Source organism: Corticium candelabrum, chromosome 15 (genome assembly GCF_963422355.1).
Source record: "Corticium candelabrum chromosome 15, ooCorCand1.1, whole genome shotgun sequence".
Lineage (NCBI taxonomy): Eukaryota > Metazoa > Porifera > Homoscleromorpha > Homosclerophorida > Plakinidae > Corticium > Corticium candelabrum.
In genome coordinates, this window is record NC_085099.1 from 1,861,037 (window position 1) to 1,884,632 (window position 23,596).

General features: G+C 43.6%; 1 protein-coding gene and 1 long non-coding RNA gene across 2 annotated transcripts; both read right to left on the reverse strand.

Moving 5' to 3' along the window:
- Nucleotides 1-14,849: 14,849 nt before the first annotated feature.
- Nucleotides 14,850-18,646, reverse strand: LOC134191113 (serine/threonine-protein phosphatase 6 regulatory ankyrin repeat subunit B-like). The gene is made up of 10 exons (XM_062659682.1): nucleotides 18,570-18,646; nucleotides 18,330-18,430; nucleotides 18,166-18,258; nucleotides 17,126-17,227; nucleotides 16,710-16,903; nucleotides 16,567-16,649; nucleotides 16,189-16,223; nucleotides 16,002-16,127; nucleotides 15,618-15,678; nucleotides 14,850-15,352 (listed from the first exon to the last, which is right to left on the reverse strand). The coding sequence occupies exons 2-10, from the start codon at nucleotides 18,426-18,428 to the stop codon at nucleotides 15,069-15,071; spliced, it is 1,077 nt and encodes a 358-aa protein (XP_062515666.1). The 5' UTR covers nucleotides 18,429-18,430; nucleotides 18,570-18,646; the 3' UTR covers nucleotides 14,850-15,068.
- Nucleotides 18,647-21,686: 3,040 nt separating this feature from the next.
- Nucleotides 21,687-23,322, reverse strand: LOC134191263 (uncharacterized). Its single transcript, XR_009971751.1, has 3 exons — nucleotides 23,114-23,322; nucleotides 22,978-23,061; nucleotides 21,687-22,819 (listed from the first exon to the last, which is right to left on the reverse strand). It is a non-coding gene; the product is annotated as an uncharacterized LOC134191263 (long non-coding RNA).
- Nucleotides 23,323-23,596: the final 274 nt, after the last annotated feature.

Here is a 23,596-nt window from a genome sequence, read left to right on the forward strand (position 1 = left end):
GGGATCCGCGTGTGATGCAACTGCTTCGCATGCTTCACTTTGTGGCTGCGCACTATAGTTTTACTTTTACATCAGCGCACCTGCCAGGCCGGTGTAACACACTCGCGGACGCTATATCTCGCAACCAGGCTAACTCAAGTGCTCTTATGTCGTCGCAGTTGTCTCAGATTTCCCATCCCGTCTCATCAACCATCATCGACCTGGTGTGCGACCTGGAGGTGGACTGGACATCGGACGATTGGAACAGTCGGTTGCGCGCTTGCTTGGAGCAGGTATAGCTGCGTCGACGGCCCGGTCGTATCGTTCGGGTTATGCACGGTATCGGAGGTTCTGCGCTAGAGCTCACGTGTTGCCTTTTCCAACGTCAGAACGGATACTGTGCTTGTTCGTCGCGTCCTTAGACGATGCTCAACTCTCTCATGCCACCATCAAGTGTTACCTGTCGGCGGTACGGCACTTTCAGATTTGCCATGGCTATAGTAACCCGTTCTCTTCCCCCCTCCCGCGATTGGAGCTCGTACCACGGGGAATCAAGAGGCTAAAGGGGGGGGGGCGGTGGTTCGCCCTGGACGCTTGCCCGTTACGCCGGAGGTGCTCAGAATGTTACGGCACCACTGGTCTCCAAGGGCTTCAGATTTTGACGTGGTGATGCTATGGGGTGCTTGCTGCCTGGGGTTCTTTGCTTTCCTTCGGGCTGGCGAGTTCACAGTGCCCTCTCGGGCAGCCTATGATCCCTCGGTTCACCTGTCCGTCGAGGATGTCGCGATAGACTCACGTGCTGCTCCGTCGATCATACGTCTTCGGCTGAAGCAATCAAAGACGGACCCGTTTCGGCGGGGTGTCGACATCCATCTTGGCAAAACGGACTCGGACCTCTGCCCCGTCACCGCCGTGTTGGCATATTTGGCGATTAGAGGATCGGCACCGGGACCGCTATTTCTATTTCGCGACGGCGCGACATTGTCAAGAGGCCGCTTGGTAAGCGAGGTCAGAGGGGCGTTGGCTGCCAGCGGCCATGACCCCGCACGCTACTCAGGGCACAGCTTCAGAATAGGGGCAGTGACGGCGGCGGCAAGCCGGGGGTTAGAGGACTCCACCATCCAGACGCTGGGAAGATGGCGCAGCGATGCGTACAAACAATATTTAAAATTAGATAAGAATACTTTGGCTGGCTTTTCGAGATGTCTCGTAGCATCTAAGTAATGAAGGTGGTTTGCGTGTGTTTAGTGTAACTTGTCGTTCACGCCAGTGTCATTCGTTATGCCGGCCTCCAGTGTCCGTGCGGGGTTCCGCAAAGAGCTCGCGCGTGGAGGTAGGTGTCGGCTTGGAAGGAGTGGTGACCACCTTACCTGTGGTCACCTCTCTGTGTTGTGGTATATGGGTCAACAATAATGCAGTTACGGGCCATGTGGGTCGGGGTCCGGTCTCGGTGGCCCGGACCATGGCCGAGCACCGACCTCCCGCGCAGCTTGGGAATCCGAGCCGGACTCCGCCCACTCTACATGGCCACGCTTTCATGGGCAGGCGGGCCATCACGGAACGGAAAGGCAACAAGAGAAATCCAGGTAAGAAGTTTGTTAGGAGTAACGGGAATTCAATGGGACTCTAAATGAGATCATGTGTGTTTTCGTTTACAGCAGAGACGTCACGCAGCAGTCACGCGTACACCGGCAGGCGGCAAACCCGCTAGGCTACACAAAGTCGGTAGATAGTTAGCTATGCATGCAAGCACTCACAATGTTGCTCACTCTCTACCGAAACGACACCAAAAACTCTGCTACGTACAGCCTCTAATTAGCTATAAGGCCATGTCCCGCGCAAAAAACCACGCTCACACTATCTATGTGGATAGTGTAGAGCTGCATACTGCAAAATTTGAATGGCTTCATTCTCAAGTCTTAGGGCGACTCTGCAGGACGTTTTTGGACACGCTGAGTTCAAAAGTGGTCAGTTGGAAGCGTCTTCCGCCATCCTTCATAGTCAAGACGTGCTCGCAGCGATGTCGGGAGAATACTGGAACACTGTTTGCATCCTACCTAGACGAACACACGCATCCAAACGATTCGCTGGTCGCTAGATCTAGACTTAGTGCACAAGAAGCTGTTGTACGCGAGCCCGTCTTACCACTGTGCTCTCCTCTCTCGGTGATCTTTCTGTAGAAGAATACCAGCACTGTGATACTTTGGCTCCATCGCGATCGAAGAAACAAACAAGAACGATCTTCACGGAACAGAGATGATAGCGCATCAGAAACGATAATAGCACCTTTGTTAGAACTAATTGACACCTTTGACGTCTAGACATTTGTTTTCTTAATTACCTGAATGCTGAAAGAGCTTTGCATATCAAAGGAATAATCAGAAAGTAACTCAAATGTGATTTAGAGTCAACCTAGCCGCGTCCCCAGACCGCTTTTGCACGTGAGGGGGCGGGAAAGGCAAGTGAGAGGGCGGGAAGAAAAAAGCGGTCTGGGGACTTCGCTATTGTGAGTGGGTTCGGAAGTAGGCGCAACGACTTAACTCGTTATTACGCTAAACAAGTCTCACAGTTATTAGCTAATTAACAATCTACTTACAGTGATTTGAGAACCAGTTGTTGTTTATGTCATCTACGGCAAGCAGTCTGCTTACGCCTAGAAAGTCTGTATCTTCACAATTGCAGAATTTGCGGCAGTAAGTTTACGTCAGGGCACGAAGAACACAGCTTGTTTGGGACCAAGCAGGAATTCCACATCACCATTTGCAACTAGACGACTACAAAACGCAAAGAAAAGACAGGATTTTGCCTTACCACTGAACTACTGTGTGAGCTTCGTCCACAACCACGGCCGACAAGCACTTCGGGGCTTCCATAGACATAGGGAAATTTCCCTACCTTCATAGCAGCGTCTGACGAATCCGACTCACCAGCAAAGGCAGCTGTAAATCTTTACGCTTAACTTAAAATAGCGACCTGATCTCTCATCAGCGACTTCAATGAAGTCACCACTAGCACCACAGGATCCGCTGGATATGGCCGGAAGCCATTGGCTGCAATGCTAGTCAGGCACAAACGTGCGGGGGAAGATGAAAAATTAGCGACTTTCCAAAGCCCGTAGGAAAGCACGAGAAGACGTCCCGTCCCGTCTACGGACAAGGAGGCGAAGAGATAGCACCTGCAGTGGCTTCAAATTCTGCACGCCGAACAGAGTCAAAACGCTGGACACAGCAGTTGCAATGGCTTCATCGTCAGGCATTGCTCCGAAGTCATCCATAACTACCAGACAACGAGGACGTTCGCTCACACACTAATACCCTAGCAAGCTGTAATTGAGATCACTTACCTCCTAACCTCTTGCACCTGCATAATAGCGTGTCCTGCTGCGTTGCTACTAGCATTCTCATCACCGATTGGCCGCCTTCCTGAAGGCGTGGGTTTTGATTGGCGCGGTTGCAATTGAGCGAACAAGAACCCTCCTCTTCCGAACTAAAAAAAGTGCGTTCACGCATTAGAGAGACCGGTGGAATGTGGCCATTTGCGCAACAAAGATGTTGCCCTCCGGGCAGATATTGGTATCAATCGAAAGCTCTTCACTTGCCGGATCTAATTACACTCACTGTTGGGCTACAGAGAGGTAACTGAAGTTAATAGAGCCAATTTCCTGTATTTTAATGAGTTAGGGGGCGGAGAAAGGCGGGACTAAGGCGGGATTAGGGTTAATTGCATAAAGCTAAGCACATAATTGTTATAGCTAGCAGGCTGTTAACAGTAACCCAACACAGTAAACTTCCCAGTTGGGGTGTCAGCTAGCTAGGAAAGAGTGCGTCTAGGGTCCGTTTCTACTCTTCATCCTTGGAACTTTCAGTTTCAGACGACGACAAATCTTCTGATTCAGGACCAACTTCGAATTCAATGACCATCTGCTCTACAACGTCGTCTAACACACCGTGTATTGTCCTGTAATGCTTCTCCACCTTCTCACGTACGTGCCTCACGCAGTTTGCCCACTTTTCCACAGTAACGTTTGCTAGACCTTCTCTACACAGACGCTTGATGTTTTCAATCGTAAACCCACCAATCCCTGTGTTGTGCTGTGCAGCATAACTGTAGGTCAGAGGAAGCAGGAAGGTCAAAGTCCTCAAATGGATGTCATCAACGCTCAAGAATGCACTAAATGGCTGGTCAGTTTGGTTCTGATATGGTCAAATTAGTCAAGTTCTCGTGGTTTCCAGACGCTTCTCTGAGCCAGAAGTGAATGACTGTACGTATCTGGTACTTAAAGCTGTTCCTAGAAGAGGCGACTGACACATACAACCAGTGAGCGCATAGAAACATCCAGGTTTGTTGTCACGGGTTATAGCAAAAGTGCAATTTTTTAGTATATCATTGCATCATGAAGCAAACCGCGTTTCAAGCCAGCGAGGCAGCCAGAGGCAACACGTTCATACGTACACTTTCACATAACAATATAGTTACCTAATTTGTCATTGACACCAAACGCTCTGAAACATAGATGCTAATTGCCTTCTGTGACAACATAACATCCGTTTACACAAGTACTACGCCACGCCTTAGGGCGTACCCTACATTCCACCAGTCACTCTAATTCCTGAACGCACTTTTTTTAGTGTGATGGGCGTAGTCCCCAGACCGCATTTTTCTCCCCGCCCTCTCACGTGCAAAAGCAGTCTGGTTCCGAGGCTAAAGTCAAATAATCATCATTTGCAAAATAGATCAGGTGACAAACTAGCTTGTCACGTGACATAATGAGTTACTAAGCCTCCCTTTGCTTTTCGGAGAGAACATCACGTGATAAAGTCCCGTTGCTATCCTCGCGTGGTTGGACCACCGAAAGCAAAGGGAGGCCTAGTGTGTCGAGGCTATTCTCTCTATACAAGACAGCACGGCAACACGGACAAGATCATGAGCAGTAACCCAAAATCATCATCCATCACAAATTTAATAAATTATTATCAATGACCAGTTCAATAAAACTACTTTTGTTAAACGTCTGCATCACACTTGAGAGTTTGCCTTTCACACTAAAACATGTTCATAGTTAGTAGAGAACAGTGGGACATGAAATCATGTTTAGATTGAAACGAGGGTTAGCTGATAGTGACGACGGTCAAGTTGAATGAAATAAAAACCAACAAGATTATTCATCTCTGCATGCAATGGCTGACAAGTCAACACAGCTGCCTCTTGACGAGCAAGAAACCAAAACGTTGATTGTTGGATTAGATTGTTACATCTAGTTGATATCTATCATCTTATCAACAACACATCACACTTTCACACACTCAATCAACTCACCCTGCCAGTCCCATTAACATCTGCTGATTTAGTGAGTAGAAACTCAACCATCTCCTTCTGATTATTCTCACACGCTTGTATCAGAAGAGTGTCCTATTTTGAGATCAAACGACGTGCAGTTCATTTCAACATCCAATACACACATTATAACTCACAACACATACCCCATATTCATAACGTCTATTGATATCAACTTTCATCTCCAAACGACGCGTTACCGATTCGATATCACCTCTCCTCACCGCTTCACACAATCCTTTTTCCATTTCTACACAACAAACAAACAATAACACTCCACCACACAAATAACTCACAAACGAAACAAGAGGAACCGATGGCTAGGCGCGTGCGCGTCAAATATTGGCGCCAAACAAAACGCATCATTTACACAACAGTGACGACATCACAGCCAACCTTTTCTATAGTGCTGTACTCACTGCATACACACCGACTGACAATGACTGAGTCTACAACGAAGGGAACAGTCCCTGGGACGTTTGATATCTACATTCTACGCATGTGCATCCATTAACTCACGTGATCAATTAATCATCACGTGCAATAATCTTCAAAGCAGACGATTAATTAAATCAAATGTTGTGTGATGTGTTTACAGGTATAGTAACAGATATTGTAGATTGGAGACGTTCAATACACTTTGAGTATTTATTGTCATCAATTAATTAAATCAGTTATATGAAACAGACAGTCATCTAGACCAATACAAACTGAAAGTTGCTAGTAAAAATAGAATGAAGAGGCAAGCTACGTAGATATCCAGCATATCAATACAATAGCACCACACAAGCACGTCTCTTGTGCAGACAATAGAGAAAGCAAACTTTCTCACTTAATTAATTAATCAAGAGGATAATCGCTGTCTGGCATATATCCCTTATTTCTCTAATCAAATGCCATGTTTGCCATCTGCACGTCGTACTTCCTCGCCGACTTGCTGCCACTACGCTTCTTTACACAAAAGCAGATGCTCACAGTGAAGAAAACGAGAAAGAGCAAAAAGAATGCACCACCGACAGCAACAACAATCTTTCCTGGAGTCGATTCCAGAAGGTCCGACCAATCGTACGATGACTGGCCGTCGTCTGTAGGTCGACATTCCAACTGTGGCTTTTGACCCGATATTAATGTTGTGATTTTTTCATTCAGCTTGCTGATGTTTCGCTTTGCCTCCAGATTCTCAGTTAGCATGAGTTGATACTTAGAGTTTAGTTCACTCTTTTCTGCTGTCAGTCGGTCGATCGTTCGTTGCATGGTGGATATATAATTACTTCAAACTTTTGATGAGATTTCCCCTATTTTGTACAACACAACCTGTACCATGGTGCAGGTCAACAATCATCTAACTACTTCATCTTCTATACCAGAATATTTGAGAATAATGTTAGTGAGAGTGTGTCTTGGTACAGAGTCAAATGCTTTTGGGAGGTCAACAAAACAAATATGTAAGTTGGATCTGTGCTCTACAGCCTTCTCATGACTTGTCTCAGTACCCATGCAAATCTGATCAATTGTTACCTTTTGAGGTCGAAAACCGCATTGCTCTTCTAAAAGTGAAGGTTCTATCACTGGTGTTATCCGACCTAACAAAACATTGGCAAAGACTTTTCCAGGAATACTGAGTAATGATATCCCACAATAGTTATCACATACCAGACGGTCATTCTTTTTACATACACACTTACACACACACACACACACACACACACACACACACACACACACACACACACACACACACACACACACACACACACACACTTGTATTTTGAAGACTAGTAAACTAGCTTTTGTAACATACAATGTGTCACACTGTACCCTATAGAAAATCTTTATGCGATCGTATGAGATTCGCATGCGAGTCTCTTGCGTATGTCGTTTACGCATGCGAATTGGCCGATTTCGCATGCGGAGACTAGCTGGCAATGCGTTACGCACGTGTTCCGCATGCGTTACGCACGAGTTCCGCATGCGTTCGCATGAATTTCGCAACACTCTGGAAGGTTTCGCATAGGAATCGCATGCGAATTGCAATTTCGCATGCGGAGGCTCTAGCTCGCAATGTGTAATCACAAGTTCCGCATGTAGAGAGGCGACCCGATGGTACGAGTTCTGCAAGTGTTGTGTAGAGTAACTCAGTCATACTAATTAGTGGTACCGTATGGACACACCTACTTTCTGACTAGTATATAGAGTACGGGCACAATAGAATCGTGGCCTTTTGGGTTTCAACTGTTGCAAGTCGTATACTCGTTACATTTTGGTGTCAGAAGTGAGTTCATGGCTCAGCAAGGTGCCGATCAGCCAGTTGTACAGCAACCTCAGGTTCAAGCCTATCGTCAGCCGTGCCTACCAGAACCTTTTGCTGATGGCGACATCTCTACCTGGTTGCGTCGCTTTGATCTCTGCTGTTCTGCTAACCGCTGGGACGCCCACGACAAGGTCGTACGGTTGCCTACTCTGCTGCAAGGACGAGCCTTTGCAGTGTTTGAACGGCTGACCCAACAGCAAACGGATACGTACGACCACCTCATTGCCGCTCTGAAAACGGCATTTGAACCGCGTACAGAAGAACGTCGTCGCCTTGCAACGCGGCAGCTCAATAGTCGCACTCTGCAGACGGGTGAGGACCTTGATGTGTTTGTACGTGATCTAGAACGTTTGCTAGACAGAGCACAGCCTGGGTTATCCGCAGAGTTGCGTCGGCAGCAGTTGATTGACCGGTTCATTGCCGGGTTACCGGAGGTCATCAGTGATCAGCTATACGTCTTAGCACCAGTGGGCCTTAACGAAACGGTGAGCAAAGCTAGAGAGCTGTGTCTCTTGCAGCGTCGCAAAGAGGACAGGCAAGGTAAAGGACAAGGGAGAATAGCTGCCACAACAGGAGCACAGTCTGCTGATCAGGAATCATTAGCACAAACAATGGTGCGTTCTTTAGAAGCGTTGACCTCGCGTCTGGAACGACTGGAAGACCGCATTCAAGGTGGAGCTACTGGGAAGCAACAGTCCCGATCTCGAAAGAGTAGTGGAGGATGCTTCAGATGTGGTAGTACAGGCCATTGGAAACGAGATTGTCCAGTGCCGGCTGGGAAACCTACCCACAAGGAAGCATGGAAGAAGACCAACAGTAACCCCAATAGCCTGACCAAAGAACCGCAGAAAAGTAATACTGTGGGTATTCTGACTGGTGGAGAAGCTGATCAATCATGCTCTCTCACAGTACAGGCGATTGTGGCAGGACAGATGACGCAGTGTCTGGTAGACACTGGTGCATCTGCATCTCTGGTGCCCAGCAGGCTTTATCTGGGAAACCACGATTCATCTAGGAGTGGTGAGAATAGCCACGATTCACTGAAAGGAGTGGATGGAAATGATATCCATGTCTGTGGCAAGATGGATTTGCAAGTGGAAATTGGTCAGTGGAAGACTCATCATACATTTTTGGTAGCCAACATAGCTACAGGACCCATTCTTGGTGTAGACTTTCTTTTGAAGCACAACATTACTGTTGACTTAAGGCGAAGAAGGCTGACACTACCAGGAGGTGCAATTGGAATGTTGACCACACCAGGAGTACAAAGCAATCATTGTTTTCTGATTCTCAACCACAGCATGCAGATTCCCACAATGACCAGACAGCTGGGAGAAGCTCACATAGTGGATGAGTATGGTAACAAGGTATGTCAAGAGGGAGTGGCAATGTTAGAGCCAGACAATACTGTCATTAGCAAGACAGGTGTCATGATTGCCCACTCACTAATCAGTTTGGATCAGGATGTGGTGCCAGTGCAATTGATGGCACCTGGTGGACCAGTGCAGCTGTCACAAGGAACTGCATTAGGGCAACTGACCAGCATAGACCACAACGTCCCCATTGTAGGCGTGATTCAAGAACCAGATGCAGGAATTGACACTAGCCAAGATACAGTCCCTAGAAGTGATGTCATACCTACTAATGCATCAGTTAGTGAAAAGAACAATGAGCTAGTGCAGCAATTTGAACTAAACAAGCTGCCACTGAAGGAAAGCGAACGAAAACAATTGGAGGCACTGATCATCACGCATGCTAATCTGTTTGCATTCCAAGCAGGCGAAGTAGGCAGAACGGATCGTGTCCAACACAGAATCAAGACTGGGGACAGTCCCCCAATTAGACAGCACCCCAGACGACTTCCACACAGCTTGAGAGGCGTGGTCAAAGACCAAGTTCAAGAGATGCTGGAGAGGGACATTATTCGTCCATCAGCAAGTCCTTGGTCAAGTCCGATTGTTCTTGTAAAGAGAAGGGATGGCCGATTTAGATTCTGTGTAGACTACCGGAAGTTGAACGCTGTCACGACTAAAGATTCATACCCATTGCCTAGGATAGATGAGGCACTGGACAGCCTTTCAGGAGCCAAGTACTTTTCTACGTTGGACTTAGCTTCTGGGTACTGGCAAGTAGAGGTGGCACCCGAGGATAGACCAAAGACGGCATTCACATCAATGCATGGGCTGTATGAATTTAATGTCATGCCTTTCGGTCTTACCAATGCGCCCAGTACTTTTCAGCGACTCGTGGAAGCGGTGCTAGCTGGTTTATCATGGAAAGAATGTCTAATCTACTTGGATGACATCATAGTGTTTTCATCATCGTTCAAGGAACACATGTTGAGGCTAGAAAGGGTATTTGGGAGATTGAATGCAGCAGGTTTGAAGCTACAACCTGCTAAGTGTCACTTTGCGAGGAATTCCGTGAAGTACCTGGGACACATAGTATCTGCGAGGGGTATTCAACCAGATCCGGTAAAGCTTCAGGCAGTCAAGAATTTTCCAAGACCAACAGAAGTTAAAGAGCTGAAGGGATTCCTTGGCTTAGCGGGTTATTACCGGAGGTTCGTACTAGGATTTTCGCAGATTGCTGCCCCACTTTTTCAACTGCAGGAGAAAGGCACAGACTTCGTCTGGACTGAAGCCAGTGAAAGAGCTTTCACTGTCCTAAAAGAGAGACTGACGGAACCACCAGTCCTAGCTTTTCCACAGTTTGATAAACCGTTCCACCTAGCCACCGATGCTAGTGAGACAGGATTGGGGGCAGTGCTATCTCAAGTGATCGAGGGGAAAGAGAGAGTAGTGTCCTATGCTAGCAGGGCTTTGCGTAAAGCAGAACACAACTATTCAACAGTAGAGAAGGAAGCACTCGCAATTGTGTGGGCAGTTACAGCATTTCGTCCTTACTTGTACGGTCACAAGTTTACAGTAGCAACGGATCACTGTCCATTATCATGGCTGAAGTCAGTCAAGGAACCAACGGGACGACTGGCACGATGGATCTTGATGTTAGGGGAGTATGACATGGACGTTGTCTACCGGAGGGGCAAGGACAATACTAATGCAGATAGCTTATCGAGACGTCGACACCATGACACAGACAAAGAAGACCAGGAAATGCTATCCACTCTCCACAACGAGACATCTGAATCATGTGCAGCAGTTGGATTCCTTCCCCAATGGTCAGCTGCTGACTTGCAGCACATGCAGAAAAGTGACACTGAAATAAAGGAAGTGCTTGAGCAGATGCCAGCAGGACGACCACAGTTAGCGGGAAAGTGGAAAAGTAATTCAAAACTTAAACAGTTTGGTCGAGTGTGGCATCAGTTGAAAGTAGCAGACGATGGACTACTGTACAGAATTCGGGACAGGAGAATGGCTACAGGAAGACAAACGCAAGAATTAGTAGTTGTTCCAACATCTTTAGTATCAGAGATCTTAACACAATTGCATGACCAGAGTGGACACCTTGGATTGGAAAAGACTTTGGGAAGACTGGAGGATAGATTTTGGTGGCCAGGATACACTCAAGATATCAAAGACTGGATCAAGTGTTGTATACAGTGTAGTCAGAGGAAAAGACCACCACGTCACCCAAGAGCAGCACTACACAACATTACAGTTGGAGGTCCAATGGAAATGATCGCTATTGACTTTCTAGGTCCATTACCTCAGACAGAAAAGGGAAACAAGCATTTGCTTGTCATGGCTGATTATTACACCAAGTGGGTGGAAGCCTTTGCACTACCCAACCAGAAGGCATCAACAGTGGCACGAGTACTTGTTGATGAGGTCTTTTGCAGACTTGGAACTCCAGCTATCCTCCATAGTGACCAGGGGAGAAATTTCGAGAGCAAGATACTGCAGGAGGTTTGCCAGATACTTGAGATAAAGAAAGTTAGAACTACTCCGTATCATCCCCAGAGTGATGGGTTAGTCGAGAGGGCAAATCGAACTCTGCTAGACCTGCTTGCTAAGCATGTCTCCCACAATCAGCGAGACTGGGATGTATGTCTACCTGTACTTCTGTTTCACTACAGAACATCAAAGCAATCAACGACACAAATGAGTCCATTTGAATTGATGTTAGGAAGAAGTGCACGCCTTCCTGTCGACGTTCAGACTGGAGCACCTCTTCCTGAACCAGAAGCAACAACGGAGTTCGGACAACGATTGAAGGAGGACAGAGCTCTGACCAAGGAATTCGTAGAGACGCACATCGTGTCAGCACAACGTCGTCAGAAGGAGAACTACGACCAGAAGACATCTCCGCATCATCATTACACGGCAGGTGATCTAGTTTGGTTGTTTACTCCAGTTGTAAATATAGGAATGTCCAGCAAACTAGCCAAACCTTGGAAGGGTCCGTTCCGCGTATTGGCAGTGTACGACAATGGCACCATGGACGTCATTCCTGCGGAAGGTAGAAGACGACGACGGAGGCGAGTACACTATAACCGAGTGAAGCCATGTTACAGACATCCGGTACACGACAGCTGTCAGGAAGATCGAGAACAACAAGTGATGAAACCAACTGAAGAGAACGAGCAACAAGCAGAGGAGGCCAGTCCGAATATTCTACCGGCAGCAGTTCAGTACTTTGAGGAGGTAGTCACGGAAGGCCAAGTCCCGGATGTACTAGACCAACCATTGGTCGTGGACTTACCGATTCGAAGACCTGCTAGAGAACATAATCGACCAAGATGGCTACAGGACTACGTAGTTAGTGACACAAAGTAGTGATTTTTGCAGTTGTGTCATTGTAACGTGAGGTCACGTTAGAATCGTAGGAGGGAGGAATGTAGAGTAACTCAGTCATACTAATTAGTGGTACCGTATGGACACACCTACTTTCTGACTAGTATATAGAGTACGGGCACAATAGAATCGTGGCCTTTTGGGTTTCAACTGTTGCAAGTCGTATACTCGTTACAGTTGCAACACCTCCTAGATCTACGTACCTACACCACTTCGGATAGACCTCTACTACGAAGACCTACGAAGTAACGTCGTTACTAGACGCTCGTAGCTCAGACTGGGTTCGGATTTCCCAACTATTCGTAGCGTACTGCAGGTATGTACACACGGATAAGTTCAAGTTCAAAGAAAACAACAGAACCGCAGGCTCCACCAAGGGCGGCATTTAGCGACTGTAGACTAGCAATTAGCGCGTTTAGAGACTAATCGGCTACCACCCAGAGGCTCACAAGATGTGACCGGTCTGCAACATTCGTACTGGATTGAGAAATGAAACAATGGGCGTCAAGCTGAAAAGGCGGAGCTGAACGGGAACCTTCGCTGTAGCCAATCACCATCAAGCACTGTTCACCTACGCGGGCACTCACGGACTCAACCGGCAGTTCAACGGTCTAGCTGTTTGGCGGTGTAGCGACGCCGGGTGCAGGAGGATCGACTGTGGCTTCACAGTCCAGCGACAGTCAAAGACGTGTCCCTACAGAAAAGGTAGTTTGTCACTCCAGCTCCAGTAGCTGTTACCACACTGCATGGTCACCTAACCCACCTCAAAACAGAAAATTCGATAGATTCTTCACGCTAGAAATAAGATGGAGCTGGGACTGAGGCTTTTGGAGAAGATTAGAAAAAACATACAGGTACCCAGACAAGAGTCTTGTCTTTCTTGTCTGTGTTACTGCAACTGCTTTATTAGACAACGATGAAATCTCCGCGAATATAGGCCTATTGCTGAGGTCGCTCATGATAGTGATTCACAACCCAGGCAAGAGAAAAATCAGAACCCAAGTGAAAATGCAGACTGACAACCACAGCGTAAGAAGAAGGCAAGTTCTTGTGGAAAACATTTCTAGACTGGGTTTTTGCTAAGGTAGAGTGCGAATGTCAAATAATTGGTTAGAAATATAATCAGAAATCAAAGAAATCGCGGTCAAATGGTTCTCAATCATGTCTCTAGGCGCATGATCGTGACCTAACCCCGTGCATGCGATTCTCGTGCGTTCCGCATGCGATTATCCGTACGTTTCGCATGCGAATATCCGTACGTTCCGCATGCGAATATCCGTACGTTCCGCATGCGAATGAGGTCCCAATTATGTAAATGAGCTACGCATGTGCGAGTCGACCCTCATCGCATGCGTTTCGTATCAGAGTCGCATGCGAGTCGCACAAAAATTTTCTATAGGGAAATGGCAAACTAATTTGCAGATAAATGAACAAACATGCAGTCAGATTGACAGGCAAACAGACAAATAGTAAAACGGACAGACTTTACAACAAGTCCATGTAAAGATGCACAAACAAACAGACAAACATGCAGACAGACAAACAAACAAAGAGACAGATGATCGAGAACAGGCAGACAGACAGACAGACAGCAATGAAACAAAAGGAGAAGAAAGACGCAAAGTATAATTCGGAGCTACTGCCACAAGGGTCTTGCCCATTGGTCATTCATCTTGTTTTTGACCATTTTGGCCGTTGGGGCAAACAATCAGTTAGATATTTGAACAAGCTGACAAAGAGTGCAAGGGATGGAAAGGAAGACAAAATGAGACTGACTTCAAGAACAAGTGGCGATCAATTATTTATGGCACATAACCTAAACCAATTCAACTCTGCAAACATGCTTTCAAAGCTAATGAAGAGACAGACAGACAGACTGACAGACTGACAGACAGACAGACAGACAGACAGACAGACAGACAGACAAACAGACATACATTTTTTTGTTACAATAGCCTTAGGGCCCAGGTTAGATACTGCTTGGACAGAACAACTCTTTCTAGTTTCATCATTACCCAACAACAATCGCTTCTCTCTCATTCAATTGTGATGGCTCATTACTGGCCATAGCATCATCCTACATGCTAGAAGAAGGAGAGAAAGAGTCAGTCGCCGTGTTCGTTACCAACTTTGTTTCACTTTCATTTTTGTTGTGTGTTAGGAGTCCTCCAAGAGACACTATTATTATTCGTCATGTGACCGACATGGAGACGAAGCCTAAGTGAAAGGAATTGTTGTACATTTTAGTGACAAGTGAGAGACAGTGTGGTACTAGCTGGAACTGTTGTAGTAATGTCATCAAACTAACGAGACTTGCAGGCTCTTTTATGTTAGAAATACGTCATGATCACATGTTTTACAACACAAACATGTACATCTACCATGATCCTTTCTGGTTATCTGACTTCTATTGGCGGCCACTCGGTTCACACAAGTTTCTGGTGCATCGTTGTATTAGACTACCATAGTGTCTAATATTTCAACACACACACACCTAATGTATTGATATGTAAGTATTGACCAGAAGCATACAAACGCATTTGATGTCTTCACTTTTCTACACAATCACTAGACTGCTACGTTCGGATTAAAAATGACAACAAATCACAATTGAGGACATTTAACTACAACAACACTATTAATACGCGATACAAAAACACATTCCATTGTTTCTTCATCTTCCCAAATTACGTTTTGTCCATCGCTTCTTTGACTTCAGCAAATATTGGATTTTTTATCATTTTGCACGCATCCAGCAGTTTGTCTGCTGCTCGATTCTCTCCTACTTTCTGTGCCATCACATCAAACAAAGCTTGAACTTTATCACAATCGTTGACCAGAACAGTGAATTCTCGCAGCTGATCTCGTGTTTCTCCACAATCACGACCGAGTGGATACCATCTGGTAGAGCCAACTCCTTGAATTGCCTGCAGAACTCGACGAGAATACGAATCACGTCTATGATCATCCTCTAGTGTAAGACACAAACATCATTCCTTACAATGAAATACAAACTTGTACAATAAAGTGATCAGCAGACTAAACAAGAAAATGAAGCAAAACAACAGAGACTGGAAGATCAAGAGACTGACAGACACACAGCCATAATGCAACACACACACACACACACACACACACACACACACACACACACACACACACACACACACACACACACAACAATGCACCCACTTATCCAGTGATTCTAGCATGTGAAACTAAGAATCAGTATGTACCTGTTGACTGAGCAAACGAGCTAGCAGTAGATTGAACTCTGGCTGCTGTCACTTCCACAACCTGAAAATGCAAAGAGATTAAGAAGTAAAATATTCTGTCTCATCTATACGACATAGTCAATCAGTCATCTACAACATTTTATTGATCACTAATAACAATTAACTAATAATTAATATATAAAATAAATATAAGAAAAATTAATTAATTAATTATTATCACTTGGGTGAGTAATGATATCAATAATGTTAATTCTAATTTATTATTACTAAATTGACGTGCCAGTGGGCATGAACAGAATGCAGCAACTTTGACTGACATGTATACAACTATCTGTACATCAATGATAATCATCATTAACACGAATGCCATCTAACTGAACAAACCTCATCACTCTCAACATTAGCTACGTCTCTGATTTTTGCCAATCGTGCTTGCAAAGATGTAATCTCTTTGCTCTGTGATTGTAATTGCACGTCTTTCTCTGCCAACTGTCTTTTCAGTAACGTCACCTGCAACACCAAATAATGTAATACAGTAACGTAACCTTCACTTCTTATTTATATTCCTCACTGTAGCTACGAGCTCCTTTCTCTTTGGTGTCTTTACTGTGAAAATGACAAACACATTACAAACATACATATGTATGTATGGACACATCATTTAACATCTTCACATTAAAATGTGTGAGTTGTGAAAGTCAACACACAAAATTATATTTCTAAAGCAATACAACACTTTCATATCACCTCCTTGCATCACATACAATTCAATTACAGTTAAATTCACAAACTCACTGTCAAACAAATGAATAGATGGACAGACAGACAGACAGACAAAACAAAAAGAGACAGACAAATGCATGCAAAAACAGAACATTACAAAATAATTTAAACATGAAAAACAAATTAGAGAAAAGTAAACAAAAAATTAATTGTTTCTTTCACTTACATCTTATGGCTTCTTCCATCATCTCAACCACATCACTGAGACCACGTCGCTTGGCAATCTCCAGTGGTGATCCCCAACTCTTACTATCCCACAATGACATCACGTTAGTAATATTATTGACTGAAGGATATTGAATGCATCACCTCTCATGTTGGGGACTCGCTCCATGTTTTAGGAGAACATCAACACAACACACATGACCATCAAAGGCAGCATACCACAGTGGTGTACGACCACAATTATCATTGATATCAACAGGAACAGAACAAGACAAAAGTCTCTCTACAATGGTCACGTGATTTTTCATTGCAGCACGATGAATGGCTGTCCATCCCCGCTGAGTAAACAAGAAACTGATAAGATAGTGAGAGAGTGTTTATGTTAAAATATATTAAAGCAACAGACATTCCATTCAACACACACAATGAGACATTCAATAGAATGATCAACACACAAACACAAACAATAGCAAAATCAATGCATTACACTCACAAATATGTTTAATACATGCACAACAGACACCACAATATCAACTCAACCTCTCAATACTCAAACTCACAATATCTCCCTTCATCACATTAATATCTTTGGTCTTCAATAAAATATCAATGATGTCGTACGACCCATTACTTGCTGCTCTTATCAAAGGTGTCTCTCCAAACTACACGCACAAGAATGTATTATTATAATCATTATTCCACCATCCCCTCCATGCTAAACCAAAAGTCACCAACCAAAACAATTAATTACTGCAAACCTATTTAGACATGTTGCCTGTCTCCACCTTCCTTGCTCGTCTGCAATTTTAAATTTGTGTATCTCAAACGTCATTCCTTGCAAATTTGTCACAACATTTGTCAAAGCTCACTGCTCAACATCAATTAGAAAGCAGTCGTACAAGTACAACGTCTAACATCTCAACTAAAATATAAAAATCCTATTTCCTCATGTCACAACTTGATCTCCGCTTATCGTCTCCCCACTGACACAAAACCTTGTCTTACCAAAACACTTAAATCATTGACACAAGATAATCGTCTCTCTTAAGCCACAAACTTGATAAAAATAAAAAGAGCTGTCTGCACATGTATGTATATCAAGCCAACCATTCATTCCCACATCAAATTACTAATCCCCACCTTCCTCTCTACAGACCATCTAACGTCATCTCTCTATACAAGACAACACAGCAACACAAACGAGATCATGAGCAGTAACCCAAAATCATCATCCATCACAAATTTAATAAATTAATATCAATGACCCATTAAATAAAACTACTTTTGTTAAACGTCTGCATCACACTTGAGAGTTTGCCTTTCACACTAAAACATGTTCATAGTTAGTAGAGAACAGTGGGACATGAAATCATGTTTAGATTGAAACGAGGGTTAGCTGATAGTGACGACGGTCAAGTTGAATGAAATAAAAACCAACAAGATTATTCATCTCTGCATGCAATGGCTGACAAGTCAACACTGCTGCCTCTTGACGAGCAACAAACGAAAACGTTGATTGTTGGATTAGATTGGTACATCTAGTTGATATCTATCATCTTATCAACAACACATCACACTTTCACACACTCAATCAACTCACACTGCCAGTCCCATTAACATCTGCTGATTTAGTGAGTAGAAAGTTAACCATTTCCTTCTGATTATTCCTACACGCTTGTATCAGAAGAGTGTTCTGTTTTGAGATCAAACGACGTGCAGTTCATTTCAACATCCAATACACACATTATAACTCACAACACATACCACAGGATAACGTCTATTGATATCAACTTTGCTATCCAAAAGACGCGTTACCGACTCGATGTCACCTCTCCTCACCGCTTCCCACAATTCTTTTTCCATTTCTACACAACAAACCAACAATAACACTCCACCACACAAATAACTCACAAACGAGTTCCTGATGGCTAGGCGCGTGCGCGTCAAATATTGGCGCCAAACGAAGCGCATCATTTACGCAACAGTGACGACATCACAGCCAACCTTTTCTATAGTGCTGTACTCACTGTATACACAACGACTGACAATGACTGAGTCGACAACGAAGGGAACAGTCCCTGTGACGTTCTCTACAGTCTACGCATGCACATCTATTAACTCACGTGATCCATAATTTTTTGATCACGTGCAATAATCTTCAAAGCAGACGATTAATTTGCGAGTGAGCGAAGCGAGCGAGTTTTCTCTAATGCGTCAAAGGGGTAGTCTGAGTGTCCGTCCATGCGTCCGTGCGTCCGTGCGTCCGTGCGTCCGTGCGTCCGTGTGTTCGTCCGTGCGCCACCACCCCTACCCCCGGGGGAATCGTTTAGGAATTGATAAATTCGAATCGTTCTTTGCTAGTTTTGAAGAAAGTAAACATACAATAGTTTGCGTCATGTGTCGTCATCACTAGAGATGTTTCTATGGTAACTACGCTCACTTATGTGACTGCGTTCCACCACCCCTACACCCAGGGGACAGCTGTTACAAATAGATCATTTTGAATAATTGTTTGTTTTCCTCGATGGGTGCCAAAAATTGACACTTCACGTTATGTGACGTCACTCTATAATTATTGCTATGGCAACAAGATTGAATTAGGCGTAAGCAGCGTTTTTACTTACATAGCGTCTTGTACTAGCTGTTTTGTGACAGTTAATGCTGTTCTTAGCTGTTAATAATAATTAGCTGACGTAATGAAAGTTAACAACTGCTAACATCGCCATGTAAACATTGCTCACTTACTGTTAATTAATATTAAGCATGCGCGTTTTACTGTGCGTTGCGCACCACTCCAAACTAGCCACCCTACGAGCGAATTGAAGGAACAGTAGTTTACACGTCCACACCGTTGGTTAGGCGCTTCTCCGTTATCTTGACTATTGATTTACGTAACTAACTGTGACACTTCATGTGACGTCATCGCTAGACACTATTGACTGAAGAAAGCGCGCAAAGTACACAGTTGAAAGAAATTTGAAGAAAACAAGTCACTTACGACAGTAAAGGGTTTATTAATTGTACGAAGCTGTTTCGAGCAAAACTGATTGCTGTCCATCGAGTGCATTCAGCAGTATGTAGCTAATCTACCTGTGCACCTGGACGATTATGGCGCGCCATGTGTGTCAAAAGTCGTTTCGTCGGCTCGTTGATGTCGTTTCGTCGGCTCATTGATGACAGCGGGTGGCCTCAGGGTGCGTGACCATTTCGTCCATTCCATTTTCAACAATTGAATAAATATTGAATTAGAAATTGAAAATAGCCTAGAAGTTGCTTGTAATCTCAATATTCAATTCTATTAAAAATTAAAATTGACTGATTGACAAACTATAATCTGCGGATTATAATAAATATTGAAAACATACTTAATTTCTAACCAATTTTCTATTTCAATGCAATGCAATATTGAAATTGCAAGCACGTTAGTTTAATTTTCAATGTTAAATTCAATAATCAATTTAAATTTAATTTAATTTTAAATTTTATTTTTATTTTTAATTTAAATTTTAAAAATTAAATTTTGAATTTTGAATTTGCATGGCCAATTTGTTCATTTCATTTTTAATTTTTGAGACAAATTAAAAATTGAATGTCAAATTAAAAATTGACTGGCGTTGTTTGCTCTTACCTGCGAATTTTCAACACTTGCTGTGTCCACTGTGGACTCGGGCCCGCCACACGCGGGGAAGTCCCTAAAGGCTGTATAAAGGCTTTCTTATAACAGGCACCCTAGTGGATACAACAAGCTACGACGTGTTAATTAACACGGGTACGTCTCTAGACAACAATGTTTACAACAACGTGTAGAGGTGCCTGTACAGGCCTGTAAGAACCTTATCATAACACAAAGTGTTTACCTGTGAATTGTTGATCTGTTGTATCCACTAAGGTTAGTGCCTCTAGGGACTTCCCCGCGTGTGGCGGGCCCGCGTCCACAGTGGACACAGCAAGTGTTGAAATTCGCAGGTAAAAGCAAACAACGCCAGTCAATTTTTAATTTGACATTCAATTTTTAATTTGTCTCAAAAATTAAAAATGGAATGGACAAATTGGCCATGCAAATTCAAAATTCAAAATTTAATTTTTAAAATTTAAATTTAAAATAAAAATAAAATTTAAAATTAAATTAAATTTAAATTGATTATTGAATTTAACATTGAAAATTAAACTAACGTGCTTGCAATTTCAATATTGCATTGCATTGAAATAGAAAATTGGTTAGAAATTAAGTATGTTTTCAATATTTATTATAATCCGCAGATAATTATAGTTTGTCAATCAGTCAATTTTAATGTTTAATAGAATTGAATATTGAGATTACAAGCAACTTATAGGCTATTTTCAATTTCTAATTCAATATTTATTCAATTGTTGAAAATGGAATGGACGAAATGGTCACGCACCCTGAGGCCACCCGCTGACATCAATGAGCCGACGAAACGACATCAACCAGCCGACGAATCGACATCAATGAGCCGACGAAACGACTTTTGACACACATGGCGCGCCATAGACGATGCCATCTCGTGTAGCCGCGGCCGATATGATTTGTGACTGAAATTGCATGGAAATATTTCGCTTGCCGACTGTCGCTCCATAGAGGACGTCTAAATCTAGCTGAGTGAAATATTGATCAAAGTTAGACTCATGGTACTTCACACATTAATTATCTAGAGAGTGAACGGTTTTGAGGCAGCTTTCGACAGTTGTGAGCTGTATACGTGAGTGAGTATCGAGTTGTGTTGATCGCGGTTATATAAAATGAGATTTCATTGCGATCGATGTGTGAAGTAATAAACACACCTAGAGATGCAACAGTCGTGTTTTGCTTCTTGCCGCTTTGATTATGTAAATGCTGCCCGAATCAATGCGTCAGCAAGTTACTACGGTATCTAGCAGCAGCTCTCTTTTCCTGATCTTTTACTAAATATAGCTAGTGTATTGAACAACGTATTCTAGACGTTGTTTTAAAATTTCACTCTGCAGCGCTAGCTGTCTAGTACGTGCTCGCTCGCATAGGTGGGAATGCAATGAGCACCCATTATTATTTTTAAATCAAATGTTGTGTACTGTGTTTACAGGTATAGTAACAGATATTGTAGATTGGAGACGTTCAATACACTTTGAGTATTTATTGTCATCAATTAATTAAATCAGTTATATGAAACAGACAGTCATCTAGACCAATACAAACTGAAAGTTGCTAGTAAAAATAGAATGAAGAGGCAAGCTACGTAGATATCCAGCATATCAATACAATAGCACCACACAAGCACGTCTCTTGTGCAGACAATAGAGAAAGCAAACTTTCTCACTTAATTAATTAATCGAGAGGATAATCGCTGTCTGGCATATATCCCTTATTTCTCTAATCAAATGCCATGTTTGCCATCTGCACGTCGTACTTCCTCGCCGACTTGCTGCCACTACGCTTCTTTACACAAAAGCAGATGCTCACAGTGAAGAAAACGAGAAAGAGCAAAAAGAATGCACCACCGACAGCAACAACAATCTTTCCTGGAGTCGATTCCAGAAGGTCCGACCAATCGTACGATGACTGGCCGTCGTCTGTAGGTCGAGATTCCAACTGTGGCTTTTGACCCGATATTAATGTTGTGATTTGTTCGTTCAGTTTGTTGATGTTTTGCTTTGCCTTCTGATTCTCTGTCAGCATGAGTTGATACTTAGAGTTTAGTTCACTCTTTTCTGCTGTCAGTCGGTCGATCGTTCGTTGCATGGTGGATATAATAACTTGTTGATTGTGTTCGGTCGAGAGCACACTGGTTGCCGTGTTTGCACACGAGCAGATTGTTAGATCTTGTAAAGCTTGGTTTCTTGATACTTCACATCGTTGTATTCGTCGATTAAGAAAAGTCACATTTGTTTGAAGTTTGTTGACTTGGTGATGAGGCCGAGCGATTTGGTTTGCTCCAGTCAAAGTTGCTGTTTCAAGCCAGACACCACGCCTGCCTCAAGCGACAACCGTTGCTGTAATCGTGTGTTGTTTTCCTTCAGTCGATTAAGTGGTGCAGGATCTGGAGTGGGACATGGCGTGTCAGGTGGTGTGGTTACAGAATCTGTTGTTGTTGGTATTGCTGAAGATGGTGATGTTGTGACTCATGCATCTGTGGTGGGAGGTTGAGTTGTTGAAGCATGTGAAGTGGAGCAATGAGAGCTGTGGGTTGTGTCAGTTGGTCTGCACAACTTTTTATTTCACTCATGAGGTTCGTGACAGTTTGGTTGAGAGAGTCGACCTTCATGTGAACATGAACATCAGACGATAGTGTGTGTGTGTGTGTGTGTGTGTGTGTGTGTGTGTGTGTGTGTGTGTGTGTGTGTGTGTGTGTGTGTGTGTGTGTGAACGCATTATGTATATACTTGTGTGTTGTAATATCACAAATCCCTTGCTTACCAATTGTTCCAGATCATTCACTTGATCAACGAGTGTCATCTTTTCATTTGAAAGTAATGTGACGTTAGACTTACAAACATTAGCCTAAACAAACTCACTGTTATGTAGGATCATTGGAGCATTTGTCTCGACCTACTTGCTGCTTTGATGTTGCTCGTGTTTGCTTCAAAGTCTCGTCTGATGCAGTAAGAGATGCAGTGAGTAAAGTGACATTTTGCTCTCGAAATGAGACTTGTTGTGATAAAGTAGTAATGTTTGTAGCTTGTTTGGTTGTAAGTGTTGAGAGATAGTCTTGGTCTTTCTAAGTTAGAGTACACTGATGTTGTAGTTGACTGAGTTGAGTAACATTAGCTTGATGTAACATCTGAAATTAGATAAAATGGAATTCAGCTGACATGCACCTATAAACATTTGTATCAGACAGACAGACAGACAGACAGACAGACAGACAGACAGACAGACAGACAAATCACACGAATGTATTGCATTGGTTTTATCAGAATGCCTGTGAAGTCTCAGAGTTCACTATCGTCGTGAGCCACGTCATTGCTACACTATACTTCTGATAATCGCCCGGATATAGTCATCTTTGATTCAGAAACAGGGTCAGATATTGAGT